Source organism: Sus scrofa, chromosome 15 (assembly GCF_054392235.1).
Source record: "Sus scrofa isolate SSC_HxYL_T2T_F1_AM1 chromosome 15, Sscrofa_HxYL_maternal_Yorkshire_Landrace_v2.0, whole genome shotgun sequence".
NCBI classification, from domain to species: Eukaryota; Metazoa; Chordata; class Mammalia; order Artiodactyla; family Suidae; genus Sus; species Sus scrofa.
Window position 1 is genome coordinate 66,450,085 of NC_139397.1, and position 17,392 is coordinate 66,467,476.

The window sequence follows — 17,392 nt, forward strand, 5'->3', positions numbered from 1 at the left end:
TACCCCACCCCCCTGCCTTGGCAACCAAAAGTCTGTTCTCTATGTCTGTGAATCTGTCCTGTAATAAATTCATTTGTGTCATATTTTTGATTCCACATACAAATGCTATCATATGGTATTTGTCATTCTCTTTCTGACTTCACTTAGTATGATAGACTTTAGGTCCATCCATGTTGCTGAAAATGGCATTATTTCATTTTTTTTCACGGCTGAGTGATAGTCTATTGTATTATGTACCACATATTCTTTATTCATTCCTGTCAATGGACATTTAGGTTGTTTCCATGTCTTAACTATTGTAATAATGCTTCTGTGAACATAGGGGTGCATGTAACTTTTCAAATTAGAGTTTTCTTCTGATATATGCCCAGGAGTGGAATTGTAGAATCATATGGCAACTCTGTTTTTAGTTTTCTGAGGAACCTCCATATTGTTCTCCATAGTGGCTGCAGCAATTTACATTTCATCAGTAGTGCAGGAGGCTTTTCTTTTCTCCATACGCTCCCCAGAATTTGTTATTTGTACACCTTTTTTTTTTTTTTTTTTTTTGGTCTTTTTGTCCTTCTAGGGCTGCATCCGCAGCATATGGTGGTTCCCAGGCTAGGGGTCTAATCGGAGCTGTAGCCCCCGGCCTATTCCAGGGCCACAGCAATTCGGGATCCTAGCTGCGTCTGTGACCTACACCACTGCTCATGGCAACACTGGATCCTTAACCCACTGAGCGAGGCCAGGGATTGAACCCCAAACCTCATGGTTCCTAGTCGGATTTGTTAACCACTGAGCCACGATGCAAACTCCCAAGCTTTTTTTTTTTTTTTTTTAAATTGAGAAAAGGCATTATTTAGGATGTGCCAATAGCTTTTTTCTAGTGGCAGAAATGTCCATGTTTTTCAGGTGGGTATGATCTGTGCTTCAGCAAGAACCTCATGATTAATCCTCTATATATGGTGATGTAAGGTAATCAAGTTCCTTTTGTTCTGGAAGAAGGGAGGAATATTTTTGTGCTTGGAAGGGATAGCGCCATCAAACACTCTATTTTTTTTTTTTCATTTTTTAAAGTTTTATTGAAGTATAGTTGGTTTACAATGTTGTGATAATTTCTGCTATACAATAAAGTGACTCAATTGTACATGCACACACATCCTTTCTCTTTCAGATTCTTTTCCCACATACATCATCACAGAACACTGGGTAGAGTTTCCTGTGCTATATGTATAGCAGGTCCCCACTGGCCAATCAATCCATATACCTTAGTCAGACACCTTAGTTATGGAAAAGTCAAAAACCAAATATAGGAAGAAGTGGAAACCTGCGTAGAATAGATGTCTTGGACTTTCTTGAAAATCCTAGAGACTCTTCCTCCTTACCTTACAGAAACTGGATTTCCGCACACATCTTATTTTGAAAAAGTTAGAATTGCAAAAAAATTGTAAGACTAATATAATCAACACAACTGTTCTTTGATTTGATTCACCAATTTATAATTTTTTGCTGTACTTTAAAAAAAATTTTTTTAAAAAGAACAGCTTTATTGAAATATAATTCACGTACCAATTCACCCTTTTGAAGTGTACAATTTGATGTATTTAGTATATTCAGGGGGTTGTGAAAGCGTTGTTATACTTTTTTGTTGTTATTTTTGAAGTTCCCGGGCTAGGGATTGAACCCATGATGCAGTTGCTGCCTGCACCACAGCTGCGGCAACACTGGATCCTCAAGCCACTGTACCACAAGGGAGTGTCCATCATCTAATTTTAGAATATGATTGTCCCTTCTAAAAGAAATCTCACATGCCTTAGCTGTCAATCCCCACTCCCTGCTCTCCAAACTCACTCTTAGGCAATGACTAATCAACTTTCTGTCTCTATACATTTGCCTATTCTGGATATTTCATATAAATGAAATTACATAATAGGTTGCCCTTTGTGTCTAGATTATTCCATTTAGCATAATTTTTTTATTACTCAAATGAATTTATCACATCTGTAGTTGTATAATGATCATAACAATCCAATTTCACAGGATTTCCATCCCATAATCCAAGCACATCCCCCCACCCCCCAAACTGTCTCCTCCAGAGACCATAAGTTTTTCAATGTCTGTGAGTCAGCATCTGTTCTGCGAAGAAGGTCAGTCTGTCCTTTTTTCAGATTCCACATGTCAGTGACAGCATTGGATGCTGGTGTCTCATTGTATGGCTGACCTCACTTAGCATGATAATTTCTAGTCCATCCATGTTGCTAAAAATGCCGGTATTTCATTCCTTTTAATGGCTGAGTAATATTCCATTGTGTATATGTATCACATCTTGATCCACTCCTCCGTCGATGGACATTTAGGTTCTTTTCATGTCTTGGCTATTGCAAATAGTGCTGCAATGAACATTGGAGTACATGTATCTTTGCGAGTCGTGGTTGTCTCTGGATAGATGCCCAGGAGTGGGATGGCTGGATCAAATGGTAGTTCTATTTTTAGTTTTCTGAGGAATCTCCATACTGTTTTCCACAGTGGTTGTACCAATTTACAATCCCACCAACAGTGTCATAGGGTTCCTTTATCTCCACACCCTCTCCAGCACTTACATCCAAAAGAATAAAATACCTAGGAGTAAATCTACCTAAAGAGACAAAAGACCTGTACTCTGAAAACTATAAGACACTGATGAAAGAAATCAAAGATGACACAAGTAGATGGAAAGATATACCATGCTCGTGGATTGGAAGAGTTAATATTATCAAAATGACTATACTACCTAAGGCAATAGGCAGAATCAGTGCAATCCCTATCAAATTACCAAGGACATTTTTCACAGAATTTGAACAAAATATTTTAAAGTTTGTTTGGAAGCACAAAAGACATCCTGAAAAAGAAAAATGGAGCTGGAGGAATCAGGTTCCTGGACTTCAGACTATACTGCTGTACTTCTTTTTGTTTCTTTTTCTTTAAATTTTTTTTTTGCCACTTATAAAGAAATTGCAGGAGTTCCTGTTGTGGCTCAGTGAAAACGAATCCAACTAGGAACCATAAGGCTGTGGGTTTGATCCCTGGCCTCACTCAGTGGGTTAAGGATCTGGCGTTGCCGTGAGCTGTGGTGTAGGTCGCAGACATGGCTCGGATCCTGCGTTGCTGTGGCTGTGGTGTAGGCCGATGGCTATAGCTCTGATTCGACCCCTAGCCTGGGAACCTCCATAGGCCATGGATATTGCCCTAAAAAAAAAAAAAGCCAAAAAATGAAAAATAAATAAATAAAATAAAAAGAATTGCAGACATCGTGACGCTTCACCCCTCTGTCTTCTATGGAGGACGTTCTTCTAAATAACGATGACATGATAACCATGATCACAACCAAGAAATCAAACATTGATGTAATAATACTATTTAATGTACAGGCCCTATTCACATTTTCCCAGTTGCACCATCCATGAGTTATTATAGTTGTTCCTTTTTTCTTTCCAATCCAAGATTCAGTTGAGGATCACTGTTATCTTTTTTTCCTTTTTTAAAATTGTAGTTGGTTTTCAGTGTTCTGTCATCACCTTTTCCTGTACAGCAAAGTGACCCAGTCATACCTATATGCATTTTTTCCCTCATGTTCTCTTCCATCATGTTCTATCACAAGTGGTTGGATGTAGATCCCTGTGCTGTATAGCAAGACCTCATTGCTTATCCATTCTAAATGTAATAGTTTGCCTCTACTAACCCCAAACTCCCAGTCCATCTCACTTTCTCCCTCACCCCCCTTGGCAACCGCAAGTTCATATATTTTTAATCTCTTTTATTTATTTTAATTTTTTAAAACTTTATTTATTTATTTATTTTGCTTTTTTAGGGCTGTACCCGTGGCCTATGGAGTTTCCCAGGCTAGGGGTCCAATTGGAGCTACAGCTGCCAGCCTGTGCCACAGCCACAGCAACACCAACACCAGATCCAAGCTGTGTCTGTGACCTACACCACAGCTTACGGCAATGCTGGATCTTTAACCCACTGAACAAGGCCAGGGATCGAACCCACAACCTCATGGTTCTTAGATTCATTTCTGCTGCACCACAGCAGGAATTCCTAAAACTTTATTTATTTTTTTTCTTTTTTTTTTTTCTTTTTTGTCTATGGTGGCAATGCCAGATCCATAACTCACTGTGACGGGCCGGGGATCGAACTGGCAACGCCACAGAGACCAGCCAGATCATTAATCCACTGGACCAGAGTGGGAACTCTGTCTTCAATCTCTTAATTTGCAAGCATTCTCTTGCTTTACCTTGTTTTGTTTTGCTTTGTGTTTGGTCTTTTTGTGATACTGATGTATTTGAGGAGTTAAGACCATTTGCCTTGTAGAGTATTTCATAATCCAGATTTATCTGATTGTTTCTCATATTAGATTCATGGGCCCTTCTCTTTTGAGGCTTTATATCATTAGAACCTCGCTGTGGACCACAGAGGCCCCTAACTGGGGCACTTGTCAGAGAAGATGCCAGCGGCCCTTCTCACTTTTTGAGAAAAGGATGTCCCAGCTTGACAGCAGATATAGAGGATGGTTAGTTTTATGAAGTGAGGGGTGTGTGTGTGTGTGTGTGTGTGTGTGTGTGTGTGTGTGTGTGGAGGGGGTGTGTGTTATAAGTGTCTGAGAATGAGGAGGAGGTGGAGGCAGAGGAAGTGGGAGAAAAATTAAGGAGGTTTATGAAGAGAAATAAATAAGATGCAAGAGCGGTAATGGTGGGAGATAATGGGACCTTCTGAAGCATTAATTAATTTTTCCAGGTTTCTCTCTGTAAGGAAATTATGACCAAGCAAAGTTCCTTGTACTAATAAGTCCTTGAAGTTCTTAGATTTTTACCAGAATAATGAGAAAAATCGAAAGGACTTCTTTGAGATAAGAAAGCTTAAATTAAAAAGAAATGTGGTCTTACCCTACCTAAGATGGTGAAACAAGACATAGATAGCAATTATATACACAGCTTATCCAATTCTGTATCACTTATAAATGACAGATCCAAAGTTCAAACTCAAGATTGTTTTCTTTGTTCATGATCTTTCCACCATAGAATGTTTTTTTCCCCATAGGGAGAGAGAGAGATTGCTGCAATTCTTTGCAGTATCTCTGAAAAAATAAAATATCCCTTTCCCGAACTGATATGGAAAAATCTAGCTTTACTCTGATAGCCTTTAAAATAGATAGGAAATTCTAGTGGAGGGTAGCTTGCTTATAAGTCAGAATATTCTTCAGAAACTTCCTTGTGATACTGGAATCATAAGGAATTTGGTTTGTATGTACTGGGAAGTGAAACATGAGAAAGCCCATACTTTGGCCATAACAGATACTCCCATCTTTGGAATGGCCTTGGTTTGGTGGTATCACCCGGATTTGTCTGCAGAGGCTTCTGCACTTCTGTGTACACACGTGCTTCCTCTTCTCCTTTTTTTTTTTTTTTTTTTTTTTTTTGTGTATGTGTGTGTATCTTTTTTAGGGCCGCACCCATGGCATATGTAGGTTCCTAGGCGAGGGGTTGAATCGGAGCTTTAACTGCCGGCCTACACCACAGCTCATGGAAATGCTCAATCTTTAACCCACTGAGCAATGCCAGGGATTGAACCCGTGTCCTCATGGATACTAGTCAGGTTCTTTAACTGCTGAGCCATGATGGGAACTCCTCTCTTCTCTGTTTTGAGACCTGGCAGAGCAAAGCTCACAAAGGACTGTGATGGTGATATATTCGAGTTAACAACAAAAACTCAGGAAAAAATAATGTTTGGATCTTGGAAGTGACCCTATGGTAAACCATGGTCATGGTTATGGAAAACCAGCTTTAAGGGTCAAAGAAAATAGCGGATGCTGGTATTTCCTGTGCTCTACTTATTATGTAACCACCCTCCCTGTACAAGTCCCAGATCTACATTCATCAAGGCTGTGATTTTTAAAAAATTGATGCTTATCCAAAATTTCCTTTAGTTTTACAATGATAGGGGATAATATGGCTCCCCAGAATTCATAGTCTGCACCTGTCTTTTGGAAAAGCAACACCTCCAAATAAACTTTATAATAAGAGGCTTTCATATTTTCAGAAAGTAGGGGGGAATGTTGACCAGGAACAGAGGGTATGGGCAATGAAGAAGAGGCCGTACATGCACTTTCAGAGGAGGTGTGGAAAGAGCATCCAGTTGGCGAGGCCAAGTGTGCACTGAAGCTGACTCACACAGTCATAGTTCCAGAGGAAAAGCCTTTCTACAGGTTTCTTTACAGAGGCCAACATCTCAGTTTCGATTTCAGGAAATCCCCAAACAGGAAATGAGATGTTGCAGGCTACAGGCCTTAGGGCCAGACTCACGAGAGAGAGAAATTGCAACAACCTGAAAATTGCTCTTTTTGGCTTCTGAAGACATGTAACTGAGCCAAGGCAAACCTCCCTCCCTCCCTCTGTCTGCAGCTAGCTTGAGTGCCCACAGTCTCACCACCATCACCCCAGAATCAGTGTCTCCTAAACACAGCCACATTCCTCACCTCTACACAAGACCCTGCTCAAGTTGTCCAAGCCTTTGGAGGTCTGGAAGGTCATTCATGAAGGTCATGGAAAACAAGGAGAAAACAACCCCTAGTCTTGTGTGGACTAGAAAGAATCTATTTTGGCAGGCGTGGGAGGGGGGCTGCTATAGAACTCCGGGTTTAAACAGCTTGACCTCAGCGCCGGCAGCCTTATGCGATGACCTTGGAAAAGACCTCGTGTCAACCAGATCAGAACCTCCAGACAAAACATGTGAGTTCAGCCAAACTTTTGAATGTTCCCGACGTTTGCCTGTTTGCCATGATAGATACAAGCTTCATTGTGCAGGACTTGAATTTGACCCTCAAAAAAGTTGTTTGGAAGAGATCCCTCTCTATCTCCATTCTTTTCCTTTTCCGACACTCCCATAAACAAGGTATGGGGCCATAACTGGGCAATGCAGGAATATCAAGCTATCCATGATTCACAGTTACCTGAAATACAGTTGAGGTGCATTTAAGTTAATTTGGAGATAACTGAAGAGTGAACCTAAGCCCGGGACCTTGATGTGTCAGCAGGATGTACAAATCTTTCAAGGTGTTGTTCATACGTGCTTGCTGCTTCCCAGTTAAACAGAGAACTGGGTGTCATGCCATACCAGCTTCCCTCATGATTACATGTGGCACAGGTTTCTGCAGGACGCTGCCGACTGGGCTAACTGATTAATCTGAGGTAGTCATTAATCGTGGCTGTCTGTTATATAGGAGGGTAGGCTGGGTCCAGGGTAAATATGATTTGAGGATAGCCGGGTTGAGTGACAGCATTGCTGTTTTCTCATCTCTCATGGACTCCAGACCTTCCAAGCGAGCTTGGCAATTACCTAAGAAAGAAACAAGCGACATGTGGGTTTTTTCCCCCAGCGGGGGCTTTCATTGTCCATTTGGGTCCCTTTGTTTACTGCATCTCAGTGAAACCATGACAACCATATTTGTCTCTCACTCCTCTCCCCTCCATGCTTATGGTTCCATCTGTTCAGTATTCACCAACAAAGTCAACATTTTGTCTCTTTTCTCATTAAAAATAAAAGTATACTTGTGTGAGTCCTGTTTTTTTTTTTTTAAGAAAAAATAAAAATTGAAAGGTGGTGTTTGCTTGATAAGTTGTTCAATACTGTCTTCTTTTTTGAGGCTTTCTGGCCTGTGACAGTTTCATTTATTTGACTTGTCAGAAAGTGTGCAGTGTGTAGAGATGTATCATCCTAGGAAAGCAAAACAAAACCCCAACCCCTTGCTTTGTAGGTATATCTATACATCTGTGTGATGAAAAAAATGCCTCCTCTGTTTTCAGTCATGGTGACCTAGATCTAATCATATTCCTTTTTCTTCCAAAATTTCAGATAGTAGCAGGTGGTTTTGTCTTCTAAAGCCTTTTATGAGCTCTTAGGGTCTCGTGGCTCTTTGATGAGCACTGAGAAAGAGTATGGTAGCTCAGAGAAGAAAATGTATGGGCCAACTCCAAAGGGGCACTAGTGGGACCTCTTTCTGTGGTGTAGGGTGTCCTTTGACATTTGAGTCCCAGTGATGGGAGTAGTCCCGGACAGAGCCATCCCAGGCTCAGGAGTCCTGGCTGGCATCTGGCGTTGCCTTTGCCATTAACTACCTTTGTGAGGAAAAGCATTTTACTTCAATATGGCCATCCTTGCCCCCAGTTCCTTCCTGTGTAAAATGAAGTTGAACTAGATGACCTGTAAGCCTCCAAAGAGCTTTAAAATGATTCTCTTTTGGAGTTTCCATTGTGTCTCAACGGGCTAAAAACTTGACATAGTATCCAAGCGGATGTGGGTTCCATCCCTGGCCTTCTTCAGTGGGTTAAGGATCTGGCATTTCCATAAACTGTGGCCATAGGTTGCAGATGCATCTTGGATCTGGTATAGCTGTGGCTGTGGTGTAGGCCACCAGCTACAGCTCTGATTCGATCCCTCCCTGGCCTAGAACTTCCATATGCTGCTGGTGCAGCTATAAAAAAATTAAAGAAAAAGAAGTAAAAATTCATGTAAAAGAGCAAAGGGCCTAAACTAGCCAAAACAATTTTAGAAAAAAAAAAAAAAAAAGATATGCTTCTGTGCCATGCCTAAACACTAAACACTGGCTGATGATTTTGCAAGTTTTCCTCTCCTACCCCTATTATACTGCTCTAGCCTCCATCCTCTTTTCCCACTCTATAACCTTGCTCATCTATTTTGTCCATTTCACATTTTCAGCTATCATCAATATACTTATGACAATGCATCTTAAAAAATGAACTCTACTGCATTATAATTACATAACTACAGGATGTCCATTTCAGGTTCAGTGGCTCCTTTCATATATATGCAGATGGGCATCCACCTCCACAATTGAGATGTAGAACATGTGTATCACCCTAGTATATTCCCTTTTTTCCCTTTGTAGTCAGTACTCCCTCATTCCAGGCCCTAGATAATTACTGATCTGTCTTTTGACGCCAGACATTTTTTTCCCCTCTCAAAGCCATGCTTCTATTCATGATCAGTTATATATGTTCATCTACCTACTGGGAAACTTTACTTAGATGCAACCTAGGCCCCTTGACCTTAATGAAATGGAAATCAAGATCTTTCCCCATAAATCTGTCTAATCACCAAAACTGCACGTCTGTGCATCTCTATTCCTTCCTTGCCTTTTCTCTCCAGGTTAACCCATCCCACTTAGCAATCTGCTCCCGTAACGTGTTTGCATTAGCCACTTCCTTCCGCCACTGTTTTAGTGTAGGTCCTCACCAACCAAAATTAGTCCCGCCAAGTTCAAGAGTTCCATGCATCTCTTCTAAGGTCATGCTCGACCTTGCAGCTCAGATGACCTTCACATAGCCTTTTCCCAATAGGGTTATAAGGTATTGGCTTTGTAGTCTCTCATTTGGGGGCTTTACTGCCAATAAAACTTTATCTTGTAAATCAAACATTCGCTAGCTTAATATGCTTTAGTAGCCACTCCTTCCCTTTGGGATAAAGACTCTTCTGATACAGCCCTTATCTGACTTTCCAAGCTGACCTCTTACACCCCCCTCCCATTAATGTGCCTCTGTGCTCTGCTGTACCAGACCCCTGTGTGGCCTAAATACTCCATGCTTTCTTCATTCTCTGCATCTTGTATATACTTTTATTTATCCTCTGCTTGGAATATTAGTTTGATGAATCCCTCTTTATACTTCAAGACTTTTAGCTCAAATTAGTTCCTCAGTGAAGCCTTCCCTAATATCCTCAAAGACTATTCTCCTCCTCTTTCATTACACATTGTATATTTCTCCTTTGTAGCCACCAAGATTACATGCTAGTGTAGACAAGGAGGGAATGGTACAATCCCTTCCCCAAACTGGTCTTAACAGTCGACAGGTTAAGTTCAGATGTACATATTTAGACATGTGCACATCCACACACTTACAGGGAACAAGGAGGAACACACTGAAGACTCTTGGACTTTTGGTTTTGCACTTTAGCTCACGTAAGAGTTTCATTAAGTCAGTGGGCTTTGGCAGTCTCTCCTGCCACATTTCATTAGCATCTCTTTTGGTTTCTTTCAACTGATCTGAGACTTCGTATGTTCATTTTCTGTTCCCCACCCAGGGTCATGCTTCTTTAGTCAGGTGAGTGTCTTTGCACTGCCAAGCCCTCTGCTGGATGTTCCCCCAGGTGGAGGGAAAGAGGCTTTCCCAAAGTTCTGGACTGTGTAGCTTCTGCAATCCCATAAGCACGTTCTGTAGATTATCCTGCTAAAATACCACCTATCTCCTGTTCCCTTCTCTTATGCTAGTCTGATATGTCCTGCCATCAGGAAGGAAAAAGTGAGATGGGGAAAGCCTCCCTGCAATGTCTGTAAAAGGACTTACTATATAGTCATTTTAATGCTCAGTTTACAGATTTGTCTCCTGCAGATTAAGTACATTGAAGGTCAGATGGTGTTTTTTGTTTCTGTTTTTGTGTATATCCCTAGTGCCCAGCAAAATCCATGAATGAAGGAATGAATCTCATTTATGATTTTGGATCCTACCTGTACACACTTGTATGATCACAGTTAGTGATTTATAAGTAGCATGTCCTGCCTAATTAAAAACCTATTCATGAGTAAATTAAAATGTTTGAATATCTACAAATATGTTCGAACTTAAAATATTTTTCCTTTAAATTTTGCAGCAAACATAGGCAGTATTTTCATGTGCTGATCCTTTTAATTCAAGGCATCATCCTTTAAAACAGAAATTAAGGCCAAGACAGATAATTAATCTGGATAATTAATTTGCCAGGTCTCATTGGTCGTGGTAGTAGACATGTAGGTATAATATATAGAAATAAGCAATATTTGGAGAATCAAGGGTACTTTAAAAGAGAAGATAATAACCAGTCAGAGAAAATGCAACCAAATAGCATATTTTTTTTTTCTCTAAAAGAGGAAGCTAAGTGTCAGTTCACAGGGCTGATCACAGAGGTCAAGGTAAGGCTCTTTGTTTTCTTCAGAGTCTGGAAGAGCCTGGATGGGTTCTCTTGTTTCTGTACAGATGATGACAGGTGCAGGAGAAGGAACACCTGGAAATCAGCTGGCTTTTGATAAATGTTTGTTGAAGAGTAGGTTGTATTGCTCAGTGTCAGAAGGTTGGGTAAAGCATTCAAAAAGTCTTCAGAGATATATGTGCCTTTGAAATGCCTACAATGTACTATAATTTCAGATTTAATGGAGACGTCATAATCTGTTGTACCAGGGACTAAAGTCTCTTGGAAGTTTTCTCTGACTAACCACCCTCATGATGACCTTTGCTTGTTTCAAGTAACTGTGACATGCATGTGGGCTGTCTTTATTCTCCACGTCTATTTAATGCATGTCTGTACATTGCCTCAGGATAGTCTCAGGTTGTAGCTTGTCTACTAGATTATCTTGTCCTAGAGGGTCATGTTTTTGCATTTTCTGTAGCTCAATATAAATCTACTGGGATCCAAACATTTTTAACTATGGCTGTCATGTGATTTGAGCCTCAAAACAACTTTGCAAAGTGAATATAGTATTTCCCTGATTTTGCAGATGGGAAAAGAGATGCAGTGTGTCAAGTAGGTTATCCACATTTACACAGCAAGTAAGTAGCTGAGTCCAGATATAGATCAAAGGTCATGATCATTCTGCAATATACTTTTAAAGAAACAGAATTACTGCAAAGAATATACTTAGAGATCCCTTAGCTGACCAAATAAAATGGACAGACAGCATTTTTGGGGTCGTGGAATTGGCAGATTTAATGGAGACAGCATCTGAATATTACGTCTGTTTCGTGGTAGTCATTCATGGAATGTATAACCCAAGACTGCTTTTAACTGGTGCTTCAGAGAGATGGGTTTGTTGACTGACACTGTGAAGCAAATCCTCAGACGACAGAAGATGGTGGGCATCTGTTGATCAAGAATTTTATCCCCAACAATGAGGTAAGTGCTCCTGAGAGGAAATTTTGCTCACAATTAGGCATTTTGAGTGCCTTTCGCATTTTTTTCTTGTTCTTTCCACTGCCCTGAGTGGTGATCTATTATTTAATAATGTATTGAACACCAGGTTCTGTAATTGCTTGATTACTATCATCTTTCCTCTTTTCCTCCCCACTGTCCCCCCCCCCCATTGGAATGACACCTCCTCTAGACACTCACAAATTTCATCCTTTGATGATGGAGTATGAAAGCATATTAAAATCCACCACAGGTGTCAGAAGAAAACCACCCAGAACTTTGATCTCAGACTTATCTTTCAAATAATATAAATTTAATTTGTCTCAAGCTTCTTAGAATTTCAGTGTCTCAATCACCGTGTGGTAACATTGCTTTCTACTTCAGGGTAATTTAATAAAAGATGAAATTACTCCTATATTTTTAATTACACTTCTTTTGAGAAAATAGGTTGATGTCAAAAGAGTCTTCTTTCCTGAGTCAACTGCAGATATGTTTTTAAATACAAACCATATTAGTCCATAAGAAACCTATTGGTGCAACAGAGTATTCATGAAAAAGATACTCTTTTGGCTAAAATATGAGTCCCAATTGCATTAGACAATTTCACATTAAATCTTCATTTTGATGCCTCTTATATTTCAGCTCTGTTTATTCCTGTTACCCACATAGGGTGTCAAAGATAAGAGAATATAATAAACCAGGCCATAAATGAAACTATCTTAGGTACGGAGTAGCTTATCTATGTATGAAAGTAAATTGTCCTGATCATTTTTACTGAGCAAGGGAATTGCAGATTGTCTCCAGGATAATTTGGTAATCACTATCTTGGGTTATTTTCTGTCCTTTTGATGTGTGTCTGTAGTCTCTAAAACATCTTAGATTTTCACTGGAACGGCCACTCTTGTGACTGTGAAGCAGAGTTAATTTGCTTTTCTGCATCATAACCTTCATCTGTGTTTTTGTTTTGCCTCGGTAAGTGAAGGAAAAAGATCAGGGCATTAATCTCTCCTTCCATTAGAAGGATGCATTTCCGCTTTCATCCAATTAGCTGCTGTAATTTGAAGCTTTTGGTGCCTGCCGATAAGGTGGGAGGCTGGCAGCAGCAAGGGCCATGGGAAGCTTTCAGAAGGCACAGGCGAGCTGTTATCACAAGTTTCACTCAAAAGATCAAGTGTCGGGCCAGCTCACCCAAGCCTGATCCTCAAATCCTTACATATTCATTAACTATCAATATGTGGTTACTCAGGAAGGTTACACCAAGGCTTCAGACAGAGTTTCTGTGAGTCTCAAGGTACAGGAAACCAAAGCAGCCAGTCATGAGTTCAGGTCTCTTAGCACAGCTTGTTCTCAGGGGCAAAGGTTTTAAGCAGCTGTCTTCTTTCCTTCTTTTAAAACCTAGGAGTGTTGAAACCTGAACACTTTAATTTGACTCCACTTACTCATTTTTAGTGATCTCTTTGTTATTAGGAAGGCAAAGGAACTAACAGGGAAGATAGAACCTGGTATTTCTGGAAGCCTAGAAAGACTCCTGAAAATTCCCAGCACACTAAGGTGATGATTTGCATAGGGCTTGGAGGCCCCAGCACAGCACACGTTTTTACATCTCTCTACTCTACCACTTCCCATAATATGAGTGAAGGACACTTGTACTTCTTAAAATAAGACCAGATGGTCTCTGAAAACTTTAGCCTATCCAGATGATGAATATGAAAGAGATTCCTTTCCAAAGTTTGGGAGTTGAGTATTTCCTTTTCTAGAATGCTCCCCCTTTTTTCCTAAGACAGTTCCAGCATCAAGAAGCTGTTCGTGAGAAATAACTGCACATGTAAAATCCCTTCCACACAAAGAGAAAACTCATAGACTTGAATTATTAGTCATTTACTACTGAGCAAAGCTGGGCTTGGTAAAATGGAGAGGTCAGATAATAAACTTGGGGTTTAGTTCTCTCTGATCTTACTGTTTTAGTTTCTCCATCAGTAAAATACAAGGGTTATGTACTTAGTCATTGCTAATACCTCTATGATTGGCAGGGCAGCATGTTTCAATTTAGAACTGGCAAGTATTAAGCTTGTATATTGCCATTCTTACTGGTTTTATTCATGGCAGATACCACTAATTCATTGTGAAAACTTTTCTTGCCAACCTTGAAATTCCAAGTCCTTAGAATCCTTTTCATCACAGAATTTCAGGTATCCACTATCCATCAGATGAAGACAAAACTTACCTGCCGTTCCAGATACAGTGAACCAAGATGTAGTGACAAGGCAGAGGGCTAGACAGAGATCTGGTCCTGTGTCTGCTTTTACACTTCTGTATAACTCTTGAAAAGGCAATTACGTATTTTAAAATTAAATTTGATATAGGTTTCTGTGTGAAATTAACTTTTCATTTCTCTGGGAAAAATGCCCAGAAGTGCAATTGCTGAGTCATACGGTAGTCACATAATTTTTAAAGAAATTGGCAAAACTGATTTAAATTTTTTCGTTTTTTTTTTTTTTTTTTTTTTTTTTTTTTTAAGGGCTGCACCCATGGCATATGGAGGTTCCCAGGCTAGGGTCCAATTGGAGCTGTGGGATCTGAGCTGCATCTATGACCTACACCACAGCTCACGGCAATGCTGGATTCATAACCCACTAAGGCCAGGGATCGAACCCGAATCCTCATGGAAGCTAGTTGGGTTTGTTAACTGCTGAGCCACAGCGAGAACTCTGACAACTTGGTTTCTGGAGTGGCTACAATGCTCCCACCAAATATGTATGAGTGATACAGTTTTTCTGCATTTTAACCACTGTTCTCACTATTTTTAATTTTCACCATCCTGATAGATGCATAGTGATATCTCATGGTGATCTTTATTTGCATTTTTCTAATGGCTAGTAATGTTTAACATCTTTTCATGGTTTTTTTTTTTTTTTCCATCTCTATATCTTTTTCTATGAAATGTCTCTTCATAGCTTTAGCCCATATTCTAATTGGATTGCTTCCTTTTCTATTGTTGAGTTTTGAGAGTTTTCAAATATATTCTAGGCACTAATCCTTTATTGGATAAAGTAGTTTGCAAACATTTTCTCCATCTCTGTAGCTTGTTTTTTTCATTCTTTTAACAGAGTCTTTTGCAAAACAAAAGCTTTTGATTTTGAATTTATTTTATTTTTAATTGTATATTATTTTTCCCTTTAGGAACTATGTTTTGATATTAACTCTGAGAACTCTTTGCTTAGCCCTAGATCTCAAATATTTTTCCCTTAGTTTTTTCTAAACATTTTATAGTTTTACATTTGATATTTAAGTTTGTGATTTTTTTTTCTTTTTAGGGGTGCACCTGTGGCATATGGAAGTTCCCAGCCTAGGGGTTGAATTGGAGCTGCAGCTGCCAGCTTATGCCACAGCCACAGCAACACCAGATGTGAATCACATTTGCAACTTACACTGCAGCTTAGGACAGCACTGGATCCTTAACCCACTGAGCAAGGCCAGGGATTGAACCCACATCCTCATGGATACTACTCGGGTTCTTAACCTGCTGGGCCACAACAGGAACTCCAAAGTTTGTGATCTATTTTAGGTTAATTTTTATATAAGGTTTAAAAATATAAGGTGTAAGATTTAGATTTTTTTTTTCTTCCTTTTTTAGGACTACTCTCACAGCATAGGGAGTTTCCCAGGCTGAGGGTCGAATCGGAGCTATAGCTGCCAGCCTACACCACAGCCACAGCAATGCCAGATACGAGCCGCATCTGTGACCTACACCACAGCTCCAGCAACGCTGTATCCTTAACCCACTGATTAAGGCCAGGGATTGAACCTGCGTCCTCATGGATACTAGTTGGATTCATTTCTGCTGCACCACAACGGGAACTCCATTCAGTACATTTATTAAAAAGGCTATCTTTCCTCCATTGCATTATCTTTGCACCTTTGTCAAAAACCATTTGGGCATGTTTGTGTGAGTTTATTTCTGGGTTCTCTATTCTGTTTGATTGATCTATGTGTCTCTTCCTCCATTGACACCATATAGTCTTTAGTACTGTAGCTATATTAAGTCCTGAAACGAGTATAATGGTTCTTCTCTTTTTATTCCTTTTTTTTAAAAAATTATTTGAGGTCTAGTTCCTTTACATTTTCTTTTCTTTCTTTCTTTTTTTTTCTTTCTATTTTTGGGGCTGCACTGATGGCATATGAAGGTTCCCAGGCTAGGGGTTCAATTGGAGCTGCAGCTGCTGACCTACGACACAGCCACAGCCACACCAGATCTGAGCTGCGTCTTCGACCTACACCACAGCTCACGGCATGCCGGATCCTTTACCCACTGAAGTGAGGCCATGGATTGAACTTGCATCCTCATGAATACCAGTCAGATTTATTTTCTGCTGAGCCACGGTGGGAACTCATAGTTCTTTTACATTTTCATGTAAATTTTAGAACAGTCTTGTCTATATTAAAAAAAAAACTTTCTGGCATTTTGCTAGGAATTAAATTCAAACTGTATATCAGTTTGGAGAGAATGACATCTTTGCTGTATTGATTCTATGAATATGGTATTTCTCTCCATTTATTTAGATCTTTGTTTTCCTTCTTCAGTGTTGTGTAGCTTTTGATTTTTGTTTGTTTGTTTGTTTTTGTATTTTTTTTGGCTATGCCCGTGGCATGTGGAAGTTCCCAGGCTAGGAGTCGAACTGGCACAATAGCAACAACCTGAGCTTCTGCAGTGACAATGCAGGATCCTTAACCCACTGCACCACAAGGGAATTCCAGTATTGTGTAGTTTTTAGCATATAAGTCTTGAACATGTTTTTTTATATTTACACCTATGTATTGACTATAAATATTGTATTTATAATTCTTAGTGTCCATATGTTCACTGCTAGTATACAGAAGTACAATTAATTTTTGTATATTTATCTTGCTGAACTCACTTATTAATTCCCAGAATTTATTTTGAGTTCCTTGGGATTGTCTGTATGGACAATCATTATATATTCTGTAAATAGTTTTCTCTTTTCCTTTATGTTCTCTATGTCTTTTATTTCCTTTTCTTGACCAGTTGCATTGGTTAGAACTTCCAGCTCTATGTTGAATAAGAGTTATGAGAGTGGATATTCTTGTCTTGTTCCTTATTTCAGGGAAAAAATTTCAATATTTAACCATTAAGTATAATGCTTTTTTTTAAAAAAAGATAAATTTTATTGGAGTATGGGTGACTTATAAAGTTGTGTTAGTTTCAGTTGTACAGCAAAGTAGATCAGTTAGTTATATATACATATATCCATACCTTTTCAGATTCTTCTCCTGTGCAGGTTATTACACAGTATTGACTATATTACCATGTACTATATAGCAGGTCCTTGTTTTCTGTCTATTTTATATATAGTAGTGTGTATATGTCAATCATAGCCCCCTAATTTAATGCCCCCCCACATTT

General features: G+C 39.5%; 1 protein-coding gene across 48 annotated transcripts in view; it reads left to right on the forward strand.

Moving 5' to 3' along the window:
* Positions 1-17,392, forward strand: part of FUT10 (fucosyltransferase 10) — a 429,533-nt gene that overhangs the window by 83,823 nt on the left and 328,318 nt on the right. For 6 of the 48 annotated variants that reach the window (XM_085000140.1, XM_085000141.1, XM_085000155.1 and 3 more), the window contains one exon: positions 11,812-11,955. The exons of the other annotated variants lie outside the window; for them this stretch is intronic. In XM_085000140.1, coding sequence (XP_084856266.1) covers positions 11,812-11,847 — 36 coding nt within the window. In that variant the 3' untranslated portion in view covers positions 11,848-11,955. The remainder of the gene's footprint in view (positions 1-11,811; positions 11,956-17,392) is intronic. 48 annotated transcript variants of the gene reach the window in all.